The sequence below is a fragment of the Pleurodeles waltl genome, chromosome 5, assembly GCF_031143425.1.
Source record: "Pleurodeles waltl isolate 20211129_DDA chromosome 5, aPleWal1.hap1.20221129, whole genome shotgun sequence".
NCBI lineage: Eukaryota > Metazoa > Chordata > Amphibia > Caudata > Salamandridae > Pleurodeles > Pleurodeles waltl.
Genome location: NC_090444.1, coordinates 1,770,802,107 through 1,770,829,754, shown reverse-complemented (window position 1 = coordinate 1,770,829,754; position 27,648 = coordinate 1,770,802,107). Strand labels below are relative to the sequence as shown.

Below are 27,648 nucleotides of genomic sequence, written 5' to 3'. Positions count from 1 at the left end.
TGGGACATGCTGCTCCCATTATGTTTTCACTGGTGCTGTGCAGCTTTAAAGTTTGGACATTTACATCATCCCCCAGATCCCATGAACAAGTAAGGAGCTCCCAGCAGCCACAGATGGTGGCTTAGATGGTGAGAGCGATTTGTGCAGAGGCAAGACACGCCACCGTATTGTAAAAGTAGCAGTCACGCAGTGGATTGAAGGCGATCCAGACCTGTTTGCGACTGCGTTTGAGGGCATATGCATTATAGTGTCCCTCCCTTCCTCTGGTTTTTTTCCTTGCGAGTATTCTTGTGTATGCTTCATGTCTACGTCAGCTCTTCCTGTGCGGACATTAAACATGAAGTTTGCTTGAAGTGTAGAAGTGATCCTGAGGGTGCTAATTTTGACTTATCTCAGAGTAAATCGAGCTCATTCATTTTATTTATTATTTTTGAGGTATCTGAAGCACATCACCTTGTAGTGTGGTGGACATGCACATCTGTTCAGCATCTGCAGAAGATACAAATGCTGCTTCAGAATGGCAGTACTAGATGTCACAAATGAAATGTTATGAATCCACCATTGTTCAGTAAGCAGTTAGCACTGGGATTAGAAATCTACAAGTTGTCAGAGAGTCCCAGAGGTCCGACTACGCTTTTTCAGGTTTCATTGCACTTTTCTTATATTTATACGAAACACTTTTCATCAGTTCAGCAAATGATGGTTCTTCTTAAAAGTACAAACTGACACAATTGTGTTGTGAGTGACCATATAGCATTGTAGTATGTACCATCATCATGTATTGAGAATTTCTTCTCGATTGGCGTGTAAATGAAATGTTAGTATCATCATAAATCATAAATGTGAGAGGCCTTCTTCAAAGGACCATATTGTGACACATATAGGAGTCATAGGCCAATAACTGTTGTTTGTCAAAACATGGACAGAAATTTTGTATCTGTATCATGGAAGCAATATAAATGTATGCTGCAGCGTTACCATCTTTGTTTCATTGAGACTGCTCAGTTGTCATGACCTATGTGTTCTGAATCATCCATAATCTTCCCACTTTTTAATCCTGGCAGAGTTCTCCTTCTTTGACCCAAATGATGAAGCCTGTCAAGAAATTCTGTATAACCCGAACACATCAGTATCAGAACTGTTTGCCATTTTAAGGCAGTGGGTCCCACAGGTTCAGCAGAACATCCACGTCATTGGTAATGAGGTAAGCTGGAAATTTGGAAACCAACACAGCCCCAGCATTGTAGTTGACAGTGCTTACACTGCCATTTTTTTCCTTCAAGATAAGATTCTGCAGCTTCTGGGGATAAAACGTTAATCAATATCAAAATGTTAATTACATCTGTTTTATCGAGAACAGTAGTGCTGTGTTTAGGGGTATGGGCAGTGGTCTGCCTCTTTCATTTGGTTCACAAAATGTTTTGCCAAAATAAAAAAGGGTATTAGATTATAGTTAATTTATTAGAAAATAAGAAAATTACGCATATCCTCCTCTTTTTATGTGGTAATTTTCTTCCTTTTAGGTCTGCCTAGAGACACCACTAACTATCTTGCTTAGATTGTGTCATTAACACACAGAGAGGCAATAGGCTAGCTTCCTTTCTCCTTTGTTTTTGTAAACATATTTTTATTGGCATTTGAATAAGTCATCCCCCGAGGTTCGACAGTCGTCATGTAATCAGGCATCAAAGCCATGCAGAGTTTCAACAAACATATAGAATCTAACCATTAGACCAACATCAAAACAACAGATATTACACATTATGGGCCACATGTAGCAAAGTCCGATATTGCGACTCGGAAATTGCGAGTCGGTGCGACTCGCAATTTCCGAGTCGCAATATCGGATGCAGAACGGTGTCTCAGACACCGCCTGCAACTCGCTATGGGGTCGCAAAGACCCACCTCATTAATATTAATGAGGTGGGTTGCATTTTGCGACCCCATACTGAGTCCCTGCACTCACAGGGATGGTGGCCTGCTGAATTCAGCAGACCTCCATGTCTGTGACTGCTTTTTAAATAAAGCAGTTTTTTTTTTCATTTTGCAGCCCGTTTTCCTTAAAGAAAAACGAGTTGCAAAATGAAAACAATTACGAAACCATTTAGTTTCGTTTATTCAGAGTAGGCAGTGGTCCATTGGACCAGTGCCTGCTCTGAAAAAAGCTTTTTGCCCACATTCACAAAGGGGAAGGGGTCCCATGGGGACCCCTTCCCTTTTGCGAATGAGTTACCACCAGTGTGACACTGGTGGTAACTGCGAATTGCTTTGCGACCGCATTCGCGGTCACAAAGCAATTCTGCATTGCGATGCGAGTCGCAAATAGGAAGGGAACACCCCTTCCTATTTGCGAGTCGCATTCACAATTTGCGAGTCGTAACTGAATCGCAAATTGTGAATGAGCATCGCGTTAGGCTGTTTGCATGGCGCAAACTGCGATTTTCGCAGTTTGCACCATGCAAACGGCTTCCTACATCTGGCCCCTAATGCACAAACATTTCGGTCAACATCACAAGCCAAAGTTCTGCCATTGTATAGGTTAAGGTAGAATAGTGTGCAATGTACTGCTTGTCAAAGGGCAGACAGACAGCATAGGATAGATATCTCGTCCTCTATAAAAGAGAGGGAGAAAGAGTAAAAAAACACCCAGCAAAAAAAAAAAAAAAAAGAAATAAGAAAAATATTAAAACTCCCAAACCCTAGTGTCCCCCGCCCCCCTTGCAGGGACCACCTAAAGCTAGTAGGGTGGAGGTGATTTGACGAAGCAAGGGGAAGGGATAAAGCTTATCACGCCGTCACCGCCTTGCTGTCAGGATGGTCATCCATAGTGAGAAGATCATGTCCTGGTGTGAGGGAGGAAAGTGGACGGTGTAGCGTGGATCTTACTATTACTGAGGTGGGACATGCCTCTAGAGGTGTCCGCCCAAATTCAGATCAATGCGTGACCTCTTCCCTTATTGTAGCCCCCGGATTAATATATCTGTCTTTGTCGGATATGCTCTCCCGGTCATCAAACCCCTCAGCAAAGTCTCCCTCTGGCTGCTACCATGTATCCAAAACGTCAGTCCACAGCCCCGCTATTGGACTTCATCCTCTCGGGGCATTGCCCTCTATTCAGCCCTGGCCCACTCAGTAACCTCTTTCACACAGGTTCCCACCGCTGGTCCCACCCTGGATTTCCAGGCCATTGCAGTTCACCTCCTGGTTAACACTTGGGCGAGGGCCAGGAATCTGGTGCCCACTTTTCATTGGGCGGTTTATCAAACAGCTCCAACAAGCAAATCGCTAGGTAGGGTGTAAGGGTGCAGCCCAGAGTGGTGTTGAGTGCGTCCTTAACTGCATTACAGGAGGAGTTCCTTTCTCCTTTGACTGTTATAATTCCCATTCATGATGTACAGATTATTGCCTATGGTCCTGTTTTAGTCACTTAAGCCCACAGATACTAAAGCTTTTTCAAGTAGACACACAATGGGTAAAACTTTCATACATCTGACTCTTAATTTGTACAGCCGTTGTACGAGTGCAACTGAGGAGGAGTGCACTTTTATCACTGTGCAGTACAGTGCAAGAGGATTTTTCAAGTGACAGTGTGTAGAGGATTTGCACTCCTCTGAGGGCTGGCAACCTTGTTCATGCTTAGTAAGCAAAACAAGATTAGCTGAATGCTAGCAGTGTTCTGTGATCACTATGGGCTCACCAAATAGGTGCCTGCTGAATTCACTGGTGTCTGACTAACAATACCCAGATGCAAAGTTGCACACACTAGTAGTAGTACCAGGATGGAAGGAAAAGAACATCCTGTAATAGTCACAGAAGGAGTGCACAAATAAATGAAGAATTAGTTGCATGAAGAGTAGCTGGATCTGTGCACGGCTTGCCTACAAATTATTTAATTGGACAATTAAACACAGCTGTGTGTGATCTTTCTTTGGAAGCATCATGCACTATAGTAGCCAGTCTCAACTCAAATGCACCATTGACAGAGTCCGCAAAGGCTAAAGGTGCCTATTTGACTCAACAGCTTGAAAAGCTTCAACTCGATTTAGGATTAGAGTGCATTCACAGTTTTATAAAATGGTCTGAACAATACTATTTAGAGGTATAAATGAAACAGTTCAGAAATCTACTGCCTGCACCCAGTGGAATATAACCTCAGTGGTGGGGGTATAAAAAAATAAAATAAAAACCTCTGTCTCTCCATGGGAGTGCAGGTGCTGCAAGGGCACTCAGAGTTATGGGTAGATCAGGGTTGTGGCTCACCACAAAGTAAATGGTCTCTGCTGCTCCTTAACCTCAGCTGATGCTTTGCCGTTGGTTCTTGCTGGCTCGACTGCCAGGATGTCATGCGTTAGGGTGACTTGGTTTGTTGAGACAACCTCCATTCACATCTTCAGTCTGCTTTGGCTTGGCTTCCAACACAGTATGTGATCATCTGTCCTCCACAGGAGGTGGTGACACACCATATTTTTCCAGACCGAAGACTTTAACTCATCATTCAGAAAGGCAGAGGAAAGTCTGTTCCTACTCTTAGCAAACACATCTTTGCCCTGCTGACTCCCTTTAAAATTCAAGATGACGTGGTAGAGCCCATTAGGTAATGGGAAGCTTTAACCAACCAAAGCCAACCTTAATTTAAAGTTTGGAAAAACTGCTACAGTCATAAGGAAACAAATCTTGGCATTTGAATTTGGTGGTATTTTCCCACTTACTTCAGAACGGTTAGAACTGGTCAAGCCACATGGATTCCTTCACTTGAACTTATAGGAAACTTAATAACACAGTGGGCTATTTAGAATTTCTTGTACTGTCCCAAATGTAGCCGAAGTGTCAAGGAAAAGTGTCCACTGTGACCTATGCCTTTGCTTTGGTCTTAAAGCAGCCTCTGTCTTGTGGGAACATGAACGTGTAGTCCCTAATGGGCACTCGCCATCATTCATGCAGTCTTGCAGCTGAGCACAGTGAAAACACACACACAATATGTTATATTATTATTATTATTATTATTATTATTATTATAATAATTATTTGGGCATTTATTAACCACCACATCGTGTCTTGTTAACATATAACAACAATATCTCACAGATGACAGTTGGTAAAGGCCTGGTGTAGAAGGGAGGGCATGAAATTTTGCAGGCGGTGCTCAGTAGGCAGCCTCCCCACTAGGAGTACAGACAAGGAGGTTTGCTACTCCCACCACGCCAGTTATCTTACAACCTAGTAGTAGGGGACAGCCTCCTCCCTCACTATGACTTGAGGTGTACCGTGGGTGTACTGACTTTTTAGTTCTCAACTTCCAGGCAACTTTGTTTGTCAGTTGTCGGAGATTTGTTCCCTGTATATAATACAATGTAGGTGGGGTGTTTTTTTGGGTCAGCCCCTTGATCCTGATTGGATGGCTTTCTTATATTGTTCTGTTCCCTGCTCATTAGTCAGTGGCTTTTCTCCCTGTTCTTGTATCACTTTCATCATTTTGATTGGCTGTCTAGTATTCTTGTATTGCTGATGTGAGGCGACTATTGTTTTATTTTCCATTGGCTCCCCATGTAAGTGTATTGCTGCCATCACCATCTTTCTCGTTTCCTCACTTTTTTAATTAACTTTTTTTCTGTTTGTGAGAGCATGCAGCTGCACACTGCTGCTGCATCACTTGCTTTGTAGCACTTGCTCCTTGCTGTCAAGTTTCTGCACTACTCCCACCCAGTGCAACACAAACTTGCCCTCCTACCTGCCCCTTGCGCAGTCAACTTCCTCCCTCTTTCCTGCAACTTGTACAGTCAACTTCCTTCACCCTCCCTTCCTTTGGAAACTTAACGTCTCCCTCCCACCTGCCCCTTGCTCAGTCAATTTCCATCTTTCACCTGCCCCCTGCACAATCAATTTTCATCTCCCAGCCACTCCTTGCACAACTTCCCCTTTGCACATGCCCTTTGCACAGTCAAATACCCAACCCCACCCTTGAGCAATCAATTTCCCTTTCCAACTCTCCCCTTGCACAGTAAACATCCCCCTCCTACCCGCCCCTTGCACACTCAAACTTTCCCCTCCTACCCGCCCCTTGCACAGTCAACTCTCCCCCTCCCACCCGCCCCTTGCACAGTCCATTTCCATCTCTCACCTGCCCCTTGCGTAATACATTTTCATCTCCCAACCACTCCTTGCACAATCAACTTTCCCCTTGCACATGCCCCTTGCACAGTCAACTACCCCTCACCCACCTCTTGTGCAATCAATTTCCCTTTCTCACTCTCCCCTTGCACAGTCAACTTCCCCCTCCCACCCCCCCTTGCACAGTCAACTTCCCCCTTCCACCCCCCCTTGCACAGTCAACTTCCCCCTTGCGCCATCAGCTTCCCCTCTCCTACCCGCCCCTTGCTCTGTCAACTTCCCCCTCCCCCATCCGTCCCTTGCTCTCTCAACTTCCCCTTCCCACCCACCCCTTGCACCGTCAGCCTCCCCTTCCCACCCGCCCCTTGCGCACTCAACTGGCCCCCTCCCTCCCGCCCCTTGCGCACTCAACTGGCCCCCTCCCTCCCGCCCCTTGCGCACTCAACTGGCCCCCTCCCTCCCTCCCCTTGCGCACTCAACCCCCTTGCGCACTCAACTGGCCCCCTCCCTCCCGCCCCTTGCGCACTCAACTGGCTCCGCTCCCTCCCGCCCCTTGCGCACTCAACTGGCTCCGCTCCCTCCCGCCCCTTGCACACTCAACTGGCTCCGCTCCCTCCCGCCCCTTGCGCACTCAACTGGCTCCGCTCCCTCCCGCCCCTTGCGCACTCAACTGGTCCCGTCCCTCCCGCCCCTTGCGCACTCAACTGGTCCCCTCCCTCCCGGCCCTTGCGCACTCAACTGGTCCCCTCCCTCCCGCTCCTTGCGCACTCAACTGGTCCCCTCCCTCCCGCCCCTTGCGCACTCAACTGGTCCCCTCCCTCCCGCCCCTTGCGCACTCAACTGGTCCCCTCCCTCCCGCCCCTTGCGCACTCAACTGGTCCCCTCCCTCCCGCCCCTTGCGCACTCAACTGGTCCCCTCCCTCCCGCCCCTTGCGCACTCAACTGGTCCCCTCCCTCCCGCCCCTTGCGCACTCAACTGGTCCCCTCCCTCCCGCCCCTTGAGCACTCAACTGGTCCCCTCCTTCCCGCCCCTTGCGCACTCAACTGGTCCCCGCCCCTTGCGCACTCAACTGGTCCCCGCCCCTTGCGCACTCAACTGGTCCCCTCCCTCCGGCCCATTACGCACTCAACTGGTCCCCCTCCCTCCCGCCCCTTGCGCACTCAAGTGGCCCCCCTCCCTCCCGCCCCTTGCGCACTCAAGTGGCCCCCCTCCCTCCTGCCCCTTGCGCACTCAAGTGGCCCCCCTCCCTCCCGCCCCTTGCGCACTCAACTGGCCCCCCTCCCTCCCGCCCCTTGCGCACTCAACTGGCCCCCCTCCCTCCCGCCCCTTGCGCACTCAACTGGACCCCCTCCCTCCCGCCCCTTGCGCACTCAACTGGCACCCCTCCCTCCCGCCCCTTGCGCACTCAACTGGCCCCCCTCCCTCCCGCCCCTTGCGCACTCAACTGGCCCCCCTCCCTCCCGCCCCTTGCGCACTCAACTGGCCCCCCTCCCTCCCACCCCTTGCCCACTCAACTGGCCCCCCTCCCTCCCACCCCTTGCCCACTCAACTGGCCCCCCTCCCTCCCGCCCCTTGTGTCGTCAACTTCCCCCTTCCTCCTGCCCCTTGCGTCGTCAACCTCCCCCTCCCTCCTGCCCCTTGTGTCATCAACTTCCCCCTCCTGCCCCTCAGGCCGTCATCTTCCCCCTCCCACCTGCCCTTTGCTCCATCATCTTCCCCCTCTCACCCGCCCTTTGCTCTGTCATCTTCCCCCTCCCACCCGCCCTTTGCTCTGTCATCTTCCCCCTCCCACCCGCCCTTTGCTCTGTCATCTTCCCCCTCCCACCCGCCCTTTGCTCTGTCATCTTCCCTCCCACCCGCCCTTTGCTCTGTCATCTTCCCTCCCACCCGCCCTTTGCTCTGTCATCTTCCCCCCTCCCTTTGCTCTGTCATCTTCCCCCTCCCACCCGCCCTTTGCTCTGTCATCTTCCCCCCTCCCACCCGCCCTTTGCTCTGTCATCTTCCCCCCTCCCACCCGCCCTTTGCTCTGTCATCTTCCCCCTCCCACCCGCCCTTTGCTCTGTCATCTTCCCTCCCACCCGCCCTTTGCTCTGTCATCTTCCCCCCTCCCTTTGCTCTGTCATCTTCCCCCTCCCACCCGCCCTTTGCTCTGTCATCTTCCCCCCTCCCACCCGCCCTTTGCTCTGTCATCTTCCCTCCCACCCGCCCTTTGCTCTGTCATCTTCCCCCCCACCCGCCCTTTGCTCTGTCATCTTCCCCCCCACCCGCCCTTTGCTCTGTCATCTTCCCCCCCACCCGCCCTTTGCTCTGTCATCTTCCCCCCCACCCGCCCTTTGCTCTGTCATCTTCCCCCCCACCCGCCCTTTGCTCTGTCATCTTCCCCCCTCCCTTTGCTCTATCTTCCCCCTCCCACCCGCCCTTTGCTCTGTCATCTTCCCCCTCCCACCCGCCCTTTGCTCTGTCATCTTCCCCCTCCCACCCGCCCTTTGCTCTGTCATCTTCCCTCCCACCCGCCCTTTGCTCTGTCATCTTCCCCCCTCCCTTTGCTCTGTCATCTTCCCCCTCCCACCCGCCCTTTGCTCTGTCATCTTCCCCCCTCCCACCCGCCCTTTGCTCTGTCATCTTCCCCCCTCCCACCCGCCCTTTGCTCTGTCATCTTCCCTCCCACCCGCCCTTTGCTCTGTCATCTTCCCTCCCACCCGCCCTTTGCTCTGTCATCTTCCCTCCCACCCGCCCTTTGCTCTGTCATCTTCCCTCCCACCCGCCCTTTGCTCTGTCATCTTCCCCCCCACCCGCCCTTTGCTCTGTCATCTTCCCCCCCACCCGCCCTTTGCTCTGTCATCTTCCCCCCTCCCTTTGCTCTATCTTCCCCCTCCCACCCGCCCTTTGCTCTGTCATCTTCCCCCTCCCACCCGCCCTTTGCTCTGTCATCTTCCCCCTCCCACCCGCCCTTTGCTCTGTCATCTTCCCCCTCCCACCCGCCCTTTGCTCTGTCATCTTCCCCCCTCCCACCCGCCCTTTGCTCTGTCATCTTCCCCCCTCCCACCCGCCCTTTGCTCTGTCATCTTCCCCCCTCCCACCCGCCCTTTGCTCTGTCATCTTCCCCCCTCCCACCCGCCCTTTGCTCTGTCATCTTCCCCCCCACCCGCCCTTTGCTCTGTCATCTTCCCCCCCACCCGCCCTTTGCTCTGTCATCTTCCCCCCCACCCGCCCTTTGCTCTGTCATCTTCCCCCCACCCGCCCTTTGCTCTGTCATCTTCCCCCCCACCCGCCCTTTGCTCTGTCATCTTCCCGTCTCCCACCCGCCCTTTGCTCTGTCATCTTCCCCCCTCCCACCCGCCCTTTGCTCTGTCATCTTCCCCCCTCCCACCCGCCCTTTGCTCTGTCATCTTCCCCCCCACCCGCCCTTTGCTCTGTCATCTTCCCCCCTCCCACCCGCCCTTTGCTCTGTCATCTTCCCCCCTCCCACCCGCCCTTCGCTCTGTCATCTTCCCCCCTCCCACCTGCTCTTCGCTCTGTCATCTTCCCCCCTCCCACCCGCCCTTTGCTCTGTCATCTTCCCCCCTCCCACCCGCCCTTCGCTCTGTCATCTTCCCCCTCCCACCCGCCCTTTGCACTGTCCTCTTCCCCCCTCCCACCCGCCCTTTGCTCTGTCCTCTTCCCCCTCCCACCCGCCCTTTGCTCTGTCCTCTTCCCCCCTCCCACCCGCCCTTTGCTCTGTCCTCTTCCCCCCCTCCCACCCGCCCTTTTCTCTGTCCTCTTCCCCCCCTCCCACCCGCCCTTTTCTCTGTCCTCTTCCCCCCTCCCACCCGCCCTTTTCTCTGTCCTCTTCCCCCCTCCCACCCGCCCTTTTCTCTGTCCTCTTCCCCCCTCCCACCCGCCCTTTGCTCTGTCCTCTTCCCCCCTCCCACCCGCCCTTTGCTCTGTCCTCTTCCCCCCTCCCACCCGCCCTTTGCTCTGTCCTCTTCCCCCCTCCCACCCGCCCTTTGCTCTGTCCTCTTCCCCCTCCCATCCGCCCTTTGCTCTGTCCTCTTCCCCCTCCCACCCGCCCTTTGCTCTGTCCTCTTCCCCCCTCCCTCCCGCCCTTTGCTCTCTCATCTTCCCCCTCCCTCCCGCCCTTTGCTCTGTCATCTTCCCCCTCCCTCCCGCCCTTTGCTCTGTCATCTTCCCCCCCGCCCTTTGCTCTGTCATCTTCCCCCCCACCCGCCCTTTGCTCTGTCATCTTCCCCCCACCCGCCCTTTGCTCTGTCATCTTCCCCCCCACCCGCCCTTTGCTCTGTCATCTTCCCCCCCACCCGCCCTTTGCTCTGTCATCTTCCCCCCTCCCACCCGCCCTTTGCTCTGTCATCTTCCCCCCCCACCCGCCCTTTGCTCTGTCATCTTCCCCCCACCCGCCCTTTGCTCTGTCATCTTACCCCCCCACCCGCCCTTTGCTCTGTCATCTTCCCCCCCACCCGCCCTTTGCTCTGTCATCTTCCCCCCCACCCGCCCTTTGCTCTGTCATCTTCCCCCCCACCCGCCCTTTGCTCTGTCATCTTCCCCCCCACCCGCCCTTTGCTCTGTCATCTTCCCCCCCACCCGCCCTTTGCTCTGTCATCTTCCCCCCCACCCGCCCTTTGCTCTGTCATCTTCCCCCCTCCCACTCGCCCTTTGCTCTGTCATCTTCCCCCCTCCCACCCGCCCTTTGCTCTGTCATCTTCCCCCCTCCCACCCGCCCTTTGCTCTGTCATCTTCCCCCCTCCCACCCGCCCTTTGCTCTGTCATCTTCCCCCCTCCCACCCGCCCTTTGCTCTGTCATCTTCCCCCCTCCCACCCGCCCTTTGCTCTGTCATCTTCCCCCCTCCCACCCGCCCTTTGCTCTGTCATCTTCCCCCTCCCACCCGCCCTTTGCTCTGTCATCTTCCCCCTCCCACCCGCCCTTTGCTCTGTCATCTTCCCCCTCCCACCCGCCCTTTGCTCTGTCATCTTCCCCCTCCCACCCGCCCTTTGCTCTGTCATCTTCCCCCCCACCCGCCCTTTGCTCTGTCATCTTCCCCCCCACCCGCCCTTTGCTCTGTCATCTTCCCCCTCCCACCCGCCCTTTGCTCTGTCATCTTCCCCCTCCCACCCGCCCTTTGCTCTGTCATCTTCCCCCCCACCCGCCCTTTGCTCTGTCATCTTCCCCCCCACCCGCCCTTTGCTCTGTCATCTTCCCCCCCACCCGCCCTTTGCTCTGTCATCTTCCCCCCTCCCACCCGCCCTTTGCTCTGTCATCTTCCCCCCTCCCACCCGCCCTTTGCTCTGTCATCTTCCCCCCTCCCACCCGCCCTTTGCACTGTCCTCTTCCCCTCTCCCACCCGCCCTTTGCACTGTCCTCTTCCCCCCTCCCACCCGCCCTTTGCTCTGTCATCTTCCCCCCTCCCACCCGCCCTTTGCTCTGTCATCTTCCCCCCTCCCACCCGCCCTTTGCTCTGTCATCTTCCCCCCTCCCACCCGCCCTTTGCTCTGTCATCTTCCCCCTCCCACCCGCCCTTTGCTCTGTCCTCTTCCCCCCTCCCACCCGCCCTTTGCACTGTCCTCTTCCCCCCTCCCACCCGCCCTTTGCTCTGTCCTCTTCCCCCCTCCCACCCGCCCTTTGCTCTGTCCTCTTCCCCCCCACCCGCCCTTTGCTCTGTCATCTTCCCCCCTCCCACCCGCCCTTTGCTCTGTCATCTTCCCCCCTCCCACCCGCCCTTTGCTCTGTCATCTTCCCCCCTCCCACCCGCCCTTTGCTCTGTCATCTTCCCCCCTCCCACCCGCCCTTTGCTCTGTCATCTTCCCCCCTCCCACCCGCCCTTTGCTCTGTCATCTTCCCCCCTCCCACCCGCCCTTTGCTCTGTCATCTTCCCCCCTCCTACCCGCCCTTTGCTCTGTCATCTTCCCCCCTCCCACCCGCCCTTTGCTCTGTCATCTTCCCCCCTCCCACCCGCCCTTTGCACTGTCCTCTTCCCCCCTCCCACCCGCCCTTTGCTCTGTCCTCTTCCCCCCTCCCACCCGCCCTTTGCTCTGTCCTCTTCCCACCTCCGACCCGCCCTTTGCTCTGTCCTCTTCCCCCTTCCCACCCGCCCTTTGCTCTGTCATCTTCCCCCCTCCCACCCGCCCTTTGCTCTGTCATCTTCCCCCCTCCCACCCGCCCTTTGCTCTGTCATCTTCCCCCCTCCCACCCGCCCTTTGCTCTGTCATCTTCCCCCCTCCCACCCGCCCTTTGCTCTGTCATCTTCCCCCCCTCCCACCCGCCCTTTGCTCTGTCATCTTCCCCCCTCCCACCCGCCCTTTGCTCTGTCATCTTCCCCCCTCCCACCTGCCCTTTGCTCTGTCATCTTCCCCCCTCCCACCCGCCCTTTGCTCTGTCATCTTCCCACCTCCCACCCGCCCTTTGCTCCGTCATCTGCCACCTCCCACCCGCCCTTTGCTCCGTCATCTTCCACCTTCCACCCACCCCTTGCTCTGACATCTTCCACCCGCTCCTTGCTCTGACATATTCCACCCGCCCCTTGCTCTGTCATCTTCCCCATCCCACCTGCCCCTTGCGGCATCAGCTGGTCCCTCCCACTTGCCCCTTGCACAGTCAGCTGGTGCCATCACACTTTCCCCTTGCACACTGAACTGGAGCCCAGCCCACCCGCCCCTTGCTCAGTCCGCTGGCAACCTTCCACCCGCCCCTTGTTCAGTACGCTGGCACCCTCCCACCCGCCCCTTGTTCAGTCCGCTGAAACCCTCCCACCCGCCCCTTGTGCAATCAGCTGGTGACCTCCCCCCCCCCTCCCCTTATGCAGTCAGCTGGCGAATACGCGGCCAGCTGGCACCCAGTCCACCCGCCCCTTGCGCAGTCAGCTGGCGCCCAGCCCACCCTCCCCTTGCGCAGTCAACTTGCCCCTCCCTTTTGCCCTTTGCACAGTCAACTTGCCCCTCCCTCTTGCCTTTTGCGCAGTCAACTTGCAGCTCCCACCCGCCCTTTCCGCAGTCAACTGGCATCTCCCACCTGTCCTTTGTGAAGTCAGCTTGCACCCTTGCGCAGTCTACTTGCCCCTCTCATTCACCCCTTGGACAGTCAACTTCTGCTTCCCTCCCGCCCCTTGCGCAGTCAACTTCTGCCTCCCTCCCGCCCCTTGCGCAGTCCACTTCCAAGCTCTCTCCTGTCCCTTGTGCAGTCATCTTCCCCCTCCCTCCTCTTGTGCAGTCAACTTCCTGCTGCTTCTCCTTGCTCAGTGACCTTTCCTCTCATTCCAGATCCTTCCATCATCAGCTGCACAATACGCTTTCTCTCCTCCTGATCCATCTTCTGACCCTTCTTGCGGTCAACTTACCTCTGCATCCCCTCTGCTCCCTCAACTCTCACCGTTTTTAAATACTTTTATTAAATTACCATTTTGAAGAGGATGGCTTGTGCAAGATTGCAGCCGCAGCAGACACCTAAGTGAGAGCTCTGTTCCACCGCCGTTCTGAATCTTGATTACCTGCGCACCTAACCCTTCCACGTAGCTGCTGCAAGTAGGTGGTATGACCAGTAGCCTTGTGACACCGATATTGTGGCAGCCCTGATGGCGTTATGGTGCCTGGACCAGCAACGGCCAGTCTAGGGTCCACAACGCTAAACAGACTGGCGAAGTGGGCACTGCGCTCCAGCGGTACCCCTCCGCACAACCTGGCAAGAAGGACTGGGAGCGGATTGAATCTTAGCCTGGTGCCTGCAAGACACAGCGCTGTGGAAGTCTAGGCAGCGATGTCACAGGATTGTGGTTGTGATGTAGAAGTGGCCCTGACCTCGATTCTCTGCATACCAGAGCAATAGTGCGTAGCTGCAAGCACCCTATCAACTGGGGGGAACCGTACAAGGTTCTGGGTGAGAGCAGAGCAGGTCTTGGCTACGTCCCTGTCTCCCCCCATGCAATCATTGTGCAGCAGATGTGGGACCCTGTCAAGGAATTATAGTTTAGTTATAGTTTAGTCATTTGCACAGGGCATACTGACCCCCACCAACTGGCAACAAGAGCCCTGGGGCCGAACAGGCACTGAATTGTGGCTGGAGCCTGGGTGGTGGTGTGGACATTGTGCGAGTGCATTGCTAACTGGGGGCACGCAAGGGATGCCCTGATACTCTGCGCAACTACTTCACAACCGCAGCACATATTAGACAGAGATCCAAGGACCTCTGGGCTTGACGTGGAGCTCTGGATGCAGCTTTCCTTTTCTCTTAACTTCTGGGCAAACATCGCATGGAGGTTGTGGGGTCCACCTGAGGCACTTCAGTTGTCAATGAGCAGTCTGGGGCCTACCACCACTCCCTCCTGACTAAACACCAACACAAATTAAGTGGGGCCCTGGCCTGCTTCTACGGTGCTCATGTGGACCAGCATTGGTGACCTTTGAGTGGATGCTCTAACAGGTGTTACCTCTGGGGGTGGGGGTGGACAGGCCCTACTAACTCCCCCTTACCTTTCTTTGCCTCCGCCTTACAACATTTTCTAATCCTACAGAGGGCTACCCCTCTCAGCATAGTGAAACCAAAGGAACCTAGAAAGGGGAAGAGTGTGGCAGTCGTTGTGCGAGTCTTGACCGATTCATACCCTGAGTCAGCATCATCGTCAGTAGAATGGATGCTCCACAGTCGGACGGAAAGGTTTGCTGAAATTCTAACAGCGGTGAGTAGCTTAAAGGCCTCCTTGGATCCCAACTTGGACACACCGATGAGAGAAGATTATAAAGCACTCAAGAAATGAATGAATTCAATGGGCGCAACACAAACACAGCTCACTGCATTACAGAAAGGGATTGGTCTGCTGTGGCTTAGAGTGGATGATGCGGATGGCCATTCCAGGCAGAAATATGTTAGAGTCATGGGACTGCTGAAGAAAATAGAAGGCCCGAGTAAGGACTTGTACACAGTGTTGGGAGTCAAAACCACAGCCTTTTCCTCAGTAGAGTGGACACACAGAGTTCCAGGCAGGCTGCCCCATCAAGGGCCCCCCAGAAACCTGTAGTGGCAAGAATATTCCATTTCAGAGATAGGGACAGTATTCTACAAATCACTAGGGCTAAAGCCCCATGGACAATAGAGTACAATACAGTGACAATATTCCCAGACTACACAATAGATGTGCCTTCTGCCCAGGGAAATGATGACTTTAACATCTTAACATTAAATATGCCTTGCTTTACTTGGCCAAGCTTAAAGTGATAGAAGGAGATAAAGCTTTATTCTGCCCCTGCCAGCCCCCATGGAGGTGTGGGACTAGCTGGAAACAAAAGGTGAAACAACTCCCCCGGGCCCACAAGATGCGGAGGCAGAGGAATGGGGGAAACAGAGGAATTAATGGCGCTCCCACTGAAACTCCTTGGAAGACCCACAAAAGAACAGGCAGTCATTGTAGAGTTTGAACAAACTGGTACCTCGTGTGTGGACATCCAAGACTCGAAGATGCATAAACACTGGAGGCTCTTGATCGAACCTTGCTGGAGGAGGTCTCTGAGAAATTGTGAGAAGGAACCACACCTTATTTCACTGACATCCGACATGCCAATGTGACCAAGGAGATAAAATATCTTTTGAATTGCATTCATACTTCATAACTCTGTTACTGAACTGGGGCAACCAGGGTAACCGTCCATGGTCTAATCTACACTGGGAGAAAGGATAACAGTGGTTAAGGCCGGTGGGATTACCTCTCATCACACTGTTTTGGACACCCCTCACAAGAGAAATTGACTGTCAGTTGTTTTCCAAATCATTGTGGGCACTTATTGACCATGGCTTGTTGACAGCATGGTCTGGGATGGGTAGTTCTTGGGGGTATTCAAATTATTGGTTTTGTTTTACTTGCATGCTCAGGAACTCCTCCTGTCTGATGATTCCTATGTCCCTCCCACTAGTCCTTCCAGGAGTGGGGATGTGATATACACACGATACGGGGTAGTCCCATCAGACCTACTTACCCTGCAGTGGAAGAGACGTTCACATTCACATATGACCACATAGGAATACTGAGCACTCATATGGAGCGTGAGGGGAATGGGTACACGTATCAAAAGGTATATGATTCACTCATACCTGAAACAACGCTATATACATTTTGCATGTCTCCAGGAGATGCATCTGACAGCTTGGGAACTAGCTAAGGTACTCAAGAGGTGGTGTGGTATCCTATCCCACGTAGTCTGGATATTCCATAGGTTCTCTGATATGGGTGGCCCCAATAGTCCCATTCACAGTCCTATATTTGTTAAAGTTCGGTTTGTGGTACTGCAAGGAACCCTAGATGGGGAACTCCTGACATTAGTAGAAGTGTATGCCCCTAATATTGAAAAGTCCCCGTTCTTTACCTCTCTGCCCCCAACTTTGCTGTGTTACACACTGCCCCCGGCAATATGGTGCAGGGATTTCAACTGTGTACTGGACCTGACACAATACAGATTGACATCACCACTCATAGGCACCAAGTCCTTCGCATCCACCCGCAATTTGCAGCCATGAGCACACACTCTACATATAGTGGACAAATGGAGTACGAAATACCCAGAATCAAGAGAATACTCACATTATTGTGCACTCTACACACCAAGCAACAGAATAGGTATAGCATTTTTCACCGAGGATATGGCACACAGTCACTTGTGCCGGAATTTCGGGGGCACTTGCTGTCAGACCATGATCCACTGATGATCACCATCTCATGGGGGTGCCCATGAACAAAAGTACCCACCTGGCATCTACTAAAAGAGGCGCTGTGAGATATGACTTTTAACACACAAATAGTGGAGTCCATCAGATATTATTTTGCCCATAACAAGAATGTGGCAATGGGTGTGATGGTTTAATGGGATGCATTTAAGGTGGTGCTGAAAGATGTGCCTGAAAACAATGTACAGGACACCGTGAGGTTAGAAAATGTCATGAAGGAACTGGACGATGGCAGTGTGGCTAACCAAGACCTCCGCAGTTCCGGACGTGTGGATGACTGGTAGGTCAGAGAGACTGCTACTCAGAGAGACTGCTACTTCTTGAAGACGCGCTACTTTGGCACTGGGGGTAGTAGCATCCATATACTTCGAAGGGGCCTGTGACCTGGAAGGAGCCTGAGGCAAGGTAGTGGAGGACTGACAACACCTGCACTGTGAGAGGGATGGCATTGGGATGGCGAATGGCACGTAATAGATCCGGCTCCAACTGGGCCACCAGTTCCATGATGGTTGCACGGTTCAGGCGATAGGTCTGGATGAAGTGACGCTCCTCCAGGGTGGCAAGGTCGACTCGGGGCCTGTACACCGGTGCACTACTCATCCTCAACCTTACATCGTACCTGGGAAAAGGAGAGAGTGGCCATCTATTATGTCTTGCACCATAGACTGTGTAGACGGTGTTGATATGGCCACAGGTCACCAGATGTCACACATGATGCGCTAACATTTCACCCACAACACACATTGGACATGTAAATTGGCAGCCGCCTGTCCTGCATGCATGGGACAGGTGGAAGTTAGCTAATCCCGCCGGCGTAACACGTCATGGCGATAGGCGGTCACGACCCACATGCAACTCACCATTGATAAACACTGTTGCCAATTGAGGCAGGAGCCAATGAAGATTGCCGCCGGTGGTGACGGTGATGTCCGCGGCTGCCGTGACCACCAATTCATGTGCTCGTGCTCACTTGACTCCTGAACCTCGTGCACGGAAGCCCACCACTACGTGTGCTGCTGTTCTCTACTCTGGTAGCCAAGATGCCACATCCTGCTGGAGATAGGGCTTCATCCTTCAACCAGGAAGAGTTGGAGCGGCTCATGGACGGGGTCCTGGCCCTGTATGGACAGCTGTATGGTTCACCAGAGCAGCAGGTGAGCCCAGTGTCATTGTCCTGCATGTGAGTTGTGCGCATGGGGATGGGGGCCTTGGTAGGTGGAAGTGTGTCTGGAGCATGGAGATGGGTGAGGGACCTAAAGCTACGTTGGGTGACGACGTGTGGGTGTGGAGGTGCGATGTGTGCTGTCTACTCCTGTCCCAAGGATGCCACTCTACATGACCTTGTCTTCCTGTCTGTGTCTCCCATGCAGGTCAGCGCCCATCACAAGTAGGGGATTTGGCGTGCCATCGCCAAGCAAGTGCGGACCCTGGGGATCCATGCCCGGTGGAGCACCACTGCAGAAAGCGGTGGGAGGGCCTGAGACACTGGAGCCGGAAGACCATGGAGGCCCAGCTGGGGACATCCTCCTAACGAGGGAGAGGTGCCCGTCGGTCCCTAACCCCCTTAATGGCCCGCATATTGGTGGTGGCCTCCCTGAGGTGGATAGGCCCTTGAGGGCAGCACAGCAGCCACATGGGGGTAAGTACCCACTCTCACTTGCTGCATGTGTTGCCATAGTGGCTGTGGGTGGGCACCATTGGGTAGCTGTGGTGTGGGTGCTTGGTACAATGATGCCCACTATGGGTAGTGTTCATCTGGGAAGGATTGGCATCACAGGTGTGGGTAATGCCATGCAGTCATTGATAGCGGGGCAGCTACCTCCAATGTTGAAACAGTGTGGCCATCTACTAGATAGATGTGCTTGCCAGCTCATGGCAACATGATGATTGGACCTGGGGTGTTAGGCCATTGTGTTCAGTCTTTGCCAACCACCCTGCCAGGGCTGGATACCCGGGCCCTCAATCAGCTGGCAGGCACTGCATGTGTAGTGGGGTAGGGTCCACCAGGTGGTCTGAGTGCTAATTGACAATAGCCAAGTAGGCCTGCCAACTAGCCATGTAGGATTCTGTTGGGTGTGCAGTCCGTCACATGCCTGTCTCAACGGCCATGGGTAGTGGCTATTGCTCATGTACATGTTTGCATCAGTGTGCATTGTTGTGGTTTCCCCCATGGTGTTCCCTAGTTGTAGGATGTGCAGTGGTGGGTATAGTGTATCATGGCATGGCATCAAATGCTGATGTTCTAGCCTGTGTTACTGTAGTGCTGGCATTGACCGATTGCACCCTGTCTCTGTCTCCTTCCCTGTCCTCTTCTGTCTTTGTGTGCCTTAGCATCATCTGGCGAATGAGAAGGGGCACCGGTGAGTGTGTAATCTGCAACCCATGGGACCCAGGAGGCTGGCACCAGCAGAGCTGAGGGGACCAGTAGGACAGAGGGCGAGGGGAGTGCCATGGGGGAGACAGGATCGACCACATTATCTTCTGATTCCTCCTCCGATGGCAGCTCCCTAGCGGTGGCTGACACATCTGGGACCACCCCAGCACCATCCTTGTCCGCCACCCCTCTTACCAGCACCGCCCTCCCTGTAACTCCTAACACAGTTGCCTGTGCCTGCTCACCCAAGAGGGTGGGCATCACCTTCGCCGAATGCACCTCTGCCCTTGCCCCAGTCAGCCCTGCTGCCCTCAATGAGGAGGCTATTGACCTGTCATATGCAACAGGCCAATTTGTTCCCGGAAGGCATTCACAGTGCCTCGTCTGGCCTACAGAGATCATTTCATGCTCTGGCCTCCTCTTTGACGGCAGCCAGTGTCCCTTATTCTTCCGTCCCCCCTCCAGCTACCTGTTCCCATACCCACATCCCTCTCCCCTCCCCCATCCAAGGCACACCCACATGCACCCACATCACTAGACACGGTACGCAACAACAGACCTAAGCACCACAAATGCCACCACCGTCATGCACATACACAACAGACATATGCAGATATGACACCATCCACACCCTGCACAGACTTCCCCACCGCCTCCCCCCTCACAGTTAGTACACCACTCACACCTGCAGTCAGCACCACATCAATCACTGATCCTGCCACATGTGCCCTCACTGCCACCGTCACCACACTATCTGACCCCCATTCATGCACCCCATACACCACTGGAGCAAACACTACAACTGTCAACGCAGCCACATGCAGCACATCCAACCTACCTGCAGACACCACCCCAAAGTACACTCACATGTCCCCCCCTGCCATCTCCCTGCATCTCCTCCGCACCTCCTCTCAGTACATCTAAACGCCCGCACTCACCCATCCAACAGTCCCCCAGCACACACATTTCATCCACCCACGCACCTGCACCCAAGGCACCTCCACTTACACACCTCCCAACCATACCCACTCCCTCCACTCCTAAATGTCCTTACCTTGACCTCCTTTGTGTCCCCAGAAAAAAATTTCTCAGAGAGTTTTACCTGTTCCCCACCACTGCCCCAGTCCCTGTCCCCCCTCCCCCCACTGTCCCAGTCCCTGTTCCTCACCGAGCGCCCTACTAGCCTTCAAAGGCCCCTGCCTTCTGCCTCCCAGTCCACCACTGACCCTCGCCATGCCCCTCCACCACCTACCACTTGCGCCCCTGTCACGTCCACTCCTCCTCCTGCCAAACCCAAGCCTATGCCCGCTCCCTCCACTTCCAAGGCCAACCGCATTCACTCCAGTTCCAAGGCCAAGCCCACTCCCTCCAGTTCCAAGGCCAAGCCCCCCTCTCCCAGGGCAAGTCCAAGGACCCCCCTCCAAGTCCAGACCGAAGGACCCCCACCTCCAAACCCAAAGCTCCCCCACCACCCCTGAGGTACCTGCATACCCCATTGATGCCCCTGCGCTGTGGAGGCCTGCACTTTGCAGTCAGGAGTCAAGTTGGGGCATCACCTTGTGCCCAGTGTGCTGTGGGCACTGTGGAACCTTTAGACTGTCCCTTGGGCCTGTGTGTAAATAGTTTTAATCCAGATTTTAACATTTATAATATATAAGCGCCACAACACCGTTGGTGTCGGTGGTACCTCCCTAGTCCTGGCTTTCCTTCCACTTGTATGTGTGGTGGTTGTGGGTATTAGCGTGTATGGTGTGGTATGTATGTGTGCGTGTGTGTTGGTACAGGTGTTTGCGTGTGTGTGGCTTCCCGTGTTATGTGTGTGTGTACTAACGTCGTTCGCTCCAGTGTGTGCTAGGTTGGTGTACTTACGGTTGGTATCTTGGTTGCCGTCGCTGGTCCAGGAGTTGCATGGCCAGGTAGAGCATTGGGAGCAGTTGCAGTTCACGTGCCACGGCACCTACGGAAGTGCCTATGTCCTTGAAGGTGGGTGTTTCCTTTTATATTGTTCGTTTTCGCCAGGATTTTTGTGGCGGTGGATCCGCCCCGGAAATCCTGGCGATGTGCAATCTCGTAATGTGGTCGTAGGTTACCTCCTGATCGCTGTCGCGGGCCTAACGTTAAATTGGCTGTGTTCTCCAGTTGCCGTCCCAGTACTTGTGATATGACTGTCATCACCGCCGGGCCCGCAGTGGTGCGGCTGCCAACTCCACTGTGGTGGTCTGCTGACTGGCAAACTCATAATGAGGGCTTTATTCCGGACAGGAACATGTTTCTCAACCTACACAGGATGTTTCAGATCATGGACTGGGCAAGGGGGTCAGAAACACAATATTTGGTGTCCTCCTTAGACAATGAAAAGACCTCCGATACCTAGGGGTGGTCAGACCTCTGAGCTGTGCGTCACAAGATAGGAATGGAGTTAGGAAGGCTGTAATGTTGATGAGGAGTTTATAAGCAATGTGGAAGACATTACCCAGCATTTTTTGCTTAGAGTATATAAAAAAGGTACCATAACAAATGGCAGTAAGAGAGCTTTAACATTGTATAGAAATTACACTCGGAAGGAAAGTAAAACCATGGTATTGTCCATGGGTAATGAGTACAAGACCAGTCATTACCTGTGGTAAAAATATTGACAGGTTAAGCAGGATGCTCAGAGGCTGTGGCATGTACTCTATGATGACGACAAATGTAAACCTTTTATGAACTCCCAACCTTACATTGCTTGCTGTTAGGGTTGGACTATCAGAAATATACTTAGTCCTAGTTACCTTACACCTCCCCGGAGTGAAACTTGGTGGTCACATAGGACCAATGGGTTCTATAAATGTGGGCAATATTGGGTTTGTATAATAGCTAAAGACAAGACTATTGTCTTTAGGTACAATGGCATCCCAACGTACAAGATTCATGAGAATATAAACTGTTACTAAATTTGTAGCATGTGTTAATATGCAGATGTGACGGGATCTATGTGGGGAGTACCATTCGCCCACTGTGCAAAAGAATAACCGAACGGTTCAGGGCAGAGGAGTATGGGAAACTGAAGTCACCCTTTGCGTCCCAGGCATTACAATGTGCAGAACAAGATGTTCACTAGAGTTTTATATTTCATGGCTTTGAGACAGTTCACATGGATGCTGGGTGTGAATCATGAACTGAAACAGAGGAGGCAGGAAACCTTATGGATCATAAGAGTGAAAGCAGTTAATACGTGTCTCAATGTGGATAATAAATTGCACTATTTTTGGGGGAATTTATTTTGAAATGATGGAAAATTGTACTACAGTAGGTATAGGATGACCGTGAAGGAATGTATGTACAGCCTATTGGTCACCTAACACGTTTCACATGCATTGTTTCATGCAGAATGAATATGGTGGGGTACCTTATGACTTACTGGTGACCCTTTTTGTAATGCTGGTATATTTATAAAGCAACTTAGTTGTACTCTTTTGTCAAATATGTAATTGCCTAAGTATAGACCTACTAAGATGTTAGAATATTGGCCAAACATATGAATTATATTATTTTGAATGGGTTTTGAATGCAGTTTACTCACTAGCAGTAGCTGTTACCACTTGTATGTTGGGACAACATGGTTTAAGTTAGTCCGAGAATTTGCGTTGCTAAAACTACACTTGTTCTACCACTTTGACTTTTCTCCAGTTATATTCTGTTAATAGATTGTATAAGACGCAAGGTAATTTACAGGTTGTAAGAAGCTGTGCTACTAATATTACACTTGTCCTACTAATATGATCTTTGTTCACAGCTATATTTTCCTAATGAGCCTAATAAGATGCTTGGCAATTGATAGGATGTAGTTGTAATTCCGATCACTGCTGTGCAGTTTATGTACTTTGGGACTCCTCTGGCCATGTTAAGGCATAACAGAGGGTGACGGCCACTTACCATCAGGTGTAGTGATGGTAATTGACTGGTTGTAGATAGATTTCTGTGGGCTTGCTGTACAGTTTGAGCAATCCGGTAATCCTTGTTTATGGCGGCTACTTAGCATTGTATCTTTTCTAGCTCTATAAGACATGCTGAAGCCATAGTCTTTAATTTATGTTTATCCTTTATGACAGCAGAATTCTAATTAGTATGGGAGGGTGTAATCTCTCTTTGATGTTTACTTTGTTGACTGAAGAGTTCTGCCCAAGATATTGGGGTTTTAGTCCCTTCTGTGTGTTAGTTTATTTCTCTGAACGGCATGGTTGAACAGGATCATAATGATGTTGTCACCCGTGTTATCATATTATGCACTCTTTTTAGGGTCGAGCGCACAAGTGCTCAGTCTCTGTTGTAGTCTCCATTTGGGCCTGTAACCACGCCCAGGCCATGTCTGACACTTATTTTGGTTTGTGGGCTTGCCTTTCAAAATCCGCTTGATTTTATTAGTGAAAGTCATGCATACTTAATGCCTTTTTCGGTGTTTATCCCTCCTCGAGCGCACAAGCCAACTACTGAAAACTTACGAGGCTTGATGTTTTCAGCCTGGGTTCTGTACTACTTTTTTATTTTCCACGCAGCGCAACGGCGCGGGGTTTTACAGATCACACTTGTTTTTTTGGTTTTTAATTTCTGCGCGATCACGCTGCATTTTACATAGCACGATCACGCTCGTTTCTTTTCTTTCTATTTGTGTTGCAAGAAAATTCCGGTTAGGAGTGTACAACGCTAATAGCTCTAACTCGAGCAAATGCGAGACCCGTTGCATTGTAAATAATTGTTGTAAGCAGGGTCTTATTACTGTAGGTGTACACTAAACAGGGTGGTAGGTTGGATAATGACTATTTGCATTCACAAGTTATGGGGTAGTGAGTCTGCTTTACTAGTTCAAACTGGTGGCTAGTTTTGAGCCGGTTTACCCTATTACGTATCGAGAGAGTTGGGCCTTCGTTGATGTTGTGTTGTGTGTGCACAGCTATAAATACAGTTTTAAATCTGGCCGCCATGCAGCACGCAATTTTCAAGCTTGTGATACTCCACGTGCTCGTCTTGAGCACTCTCCCTGAGAAGACGCTTCTCATGGATTATGTTACTTATTGACTTATTGCTTATATTAAGGACCGTTTTGAGTAAGTTTGATATTTATTTTTTCAGAAGTTTACACATAAGCTACAGTAAAGTGGATGTTACACTACACATCTTTTCCCGATTCTAGGTGAGCCTGCATGGTCTCAGGATCCTGTTAATTGCTTTGAGCTGGCCTGTGATTTGGGTACTCAATGGCTTTGATATATCTTGTAGGTGACTTGAGGGGTCATTATGACCTCGCCGGTTGGTGTAAATGTGGCGGTAGTACCGCCAACAGGCTTGTCGGTACATACCGCCACATTATGACATTGGCGGGTTGGATTAAGCCAACCCGCCAATGTACCACACCAATCACCATGGCGATAGCAGCCACCGGGCTGGAGATAACAATCTCCAACCCGGCGGCCGCAGACCCGGCGGCCGCTACTGCGGCATTATGACCCTGCCTATCGCCATGGTTTTTGTAGCGTTCGTAACGCCACAAAAACCATGGCGATAGGCCCTGCCAGTGACAGGGAATTCCTTCCCTGTCACTGGTAGGAGGCCCACCCCCACAACACTCCCCATAAAACCCCCAACCCCTCCCATCCATGCACCTCCCACACAGGCACACACCACGCATTCACACACTCACTCACACAGGCATACACTCATTGATACACGCATTTCTCCATTCATTCACCCACACATCCGTACACACATCCAAACGTACACACAGATACGTATTCACTTTTCCATTCATTCATGCATTCTCACACATGCACACACACACACACGCATGCAACAGCACACACTCATGCGCATGCATGCACGCACACAGACATGCACGCACACCCCCACACACACACACACACACACACACAACATCCCCCACCACCCTCCCCTGTCAGAAACCCAACTTACCTGCATCCAGTGGGTTTTCCGGCAGGGAACGCGACGGGGTGCTGCTACCGACAGCAGCGCCTGCCAGCAGACCACCGCCAGGCCGTATTATTTGTCATAATACGGCTGGCGGCAGTCTACTGGCGTGGCGCTGCTGGTGGTAGCAGCTCCACCTTAACACCGTCTGCCAGTATGGCCACAGCCGGATTTCTGCCCTTCTTGTGGCAGAAATCCGTCTGTAGTCATATTATGGCGGACGGATGTTAGCCGCGGCGATGGTCTTTTGCAGCCGACATTAGGGCCTTTGTCTGACAATGTATTGCCCAGAGGTGCTCTTGATAGATTTGAAGTGTGAGGTGAGCATTTAACTTACTCTGATGATGACACTAATCTGGAGATTGTCCTTAATACTTTGTGATTTCATACTGACTACTACATTCAGATCACTTGCTTTTCCCACTGGGTGTTTTGACTTTTAATGGTTACTGACGAGGCATGTAGTGTCTTGTGTGACACATTGAGGTGATCCTTCTGGTGATGGTTTGGCCATTGACAATTTTGGACTAGATTTGATGTGTATCTTTGTATTTTACCCTGATGATGCCTGCAACTGTATCAGTGACGTGGACAAAACACATGTTGGCCATGATGTTCTTGTGATGGAATCAATTTGGAGGATCGTATGAATCTGTACACCTCCGAGCTGTGCTTCACGGGATAGGAATGGTGTCAAGGTTCCTTAAGTGGATAATGCCATTGTACACAAATCCGGTAGCAAGAGTACACACTAGTGGGATTATTTTGGACCCGATCACATGGGAGGGTGGCGGGGGGTGGGCACCAAACAGTGTTGCCCCCTCTTCCCCGTTCAATTTGCTCTAGCTACTGCCATATTTGTTGCGGTCACTGAGCCAGCAATGGGGCATCCACATGGATGGACAAACCCAAATTGTTTTGTTATAGTAATATGACGCATTGAAATATCTTAATGCAGATCCCAGTCTACTCCTGGAGGTAATAGGCCTCCTAAATGACACTGGGCAAGTATTCCAACTTTGGATTAATTGAGCCAAGTCCGGTGTGTTCTGGCTCCTACTCATGGCAGAAGCACAACAGCAAACATTACATATAGGGCAGTTATAATTGAAATTCAACACAATAAAATTCTAGGTGTAAACTTTTATCACTTGTACAGTGATCTGATAGTGGGCATTCTGTGACGGGTAATGAGCTCATACGGTCACTTCCTTCCTGGACTCAGTTACCATTGGCCCAATGGGTAGGATTTTAATCGCAAAAATGCTGGCACTCCCTACACTGCCAGTAATACTTAAGAAATCGTTCTTTTTTGAGTTGCAGCGGCTGCTCACCAACCTAGTATGGGCAATGACAGGTGACGGGTAGCAATACACAAGTTGGATGCCTCACTCATAGAAGGAAGGCTTGGGGCTCCCAATTATTAGATCTATTGTGCCTCAGCGTGGCTTCAATGGACGATGCTAGGGCTTTGGACAGCACTAAGCCCAGAACATGGAATGATACAAGGAGATCTAGGAGGGCGCCCCTTGCAGGACTGGTTTCTGGCCACCCCACCCCTGAGTGGCATACACAGTGTATTACTGAAAGTGGCTGCCTGGTGTTGGAAGAAATATCTTCCTGGAAGTAATTAGATAATACCCTATGCCCCAAATCTTCCAATATGGACAACACCAAGATGTACTTGAGAGATGGACGGAGGCCGTAATAGAGGTTTGGGTGGATTTAGTGAAAGACAATAAAACAAGGTCCTTTGATAATATGATGGTAGAAAATGACCTAAGCAGTTTTTACCGCAGCCCGTGCTGAGAAGGGTGAGGATGTAGACATGGGGTGAGGTCCAGGTATTACCCACAATTGCGCCGCAACTAGAGTTGATCCTACACACTGATCAGACAAAATGGATTATACCATGCTTATACCAGGCATTACTCCAGATCACACACAAGGAGACACAGACAATTAAAGAATAGATGGAGCACAATCTAGAGGTTGAGATCCCTGACAACCTGTGGACCCCATGTTCAATTGGTTAGTGTAAAAAAACCCACTAGATTTCACTTTACCCAGTTTAACTATTTACATTTAATCACCTAACTCCAGCAAACCCAGGAAAAATGTACAGTGGAACAGGACTATTTGCCTGAGGTGCTCAGCAGGGATCCCATATTTGGTATATATGGTATGGAAATGCCAGTTACACTACCCTTCTGGACGCAGGTCACACAGTACATATCAGGAGTAACTGCTAGCATTTATCCATGGACCCACCCTAATACCTGCTGGATACTCTTCTGTTGACTAAATAGACAAAACAACTTGTTTGACTGCAAAGCGTGGCATTGGTATTAGCAAAACGCTGGATAGCCATGCGTGGCACCGGCCGTAGACCACTGGCAAATAGACCTCGTTAAGTGGGGCATGACAGTTGATAGCAGTACACCAAGACACAAAACAGGGATGGGAGGTGCTGCCCCCATCCCCCAGGCTAGTGGGCCATATACCTGG

At 52.0% G+C, this 27,648-nt stretch overlaps 1 protein-coding gene across 2 annotated transcripts in view; it reads left to right on the top strand.

Annotated features, from left to right (window-relative positions):
• CLIP4 (CAP-Gly domain containing linker protein family member 4) overlaps positions 1-27,648 on the top strand; it is a 243,447-nt gene that overhangs the window by 54,738 nt on the left and 161,061 nt on the right. For both annotated transcript variants that reach the window (XM_069236201.1, XM_069236200.1), the window contains exon 3: positions 1,065-1,204. In XM_069236201.1, the coding sequence (XP_069092302.1) occupies positions 1,065-1,204 (140 nt within the window). The remainder of the gene's footprint in view (positions 1-1,064; positions 1,205-27,648) is intronic.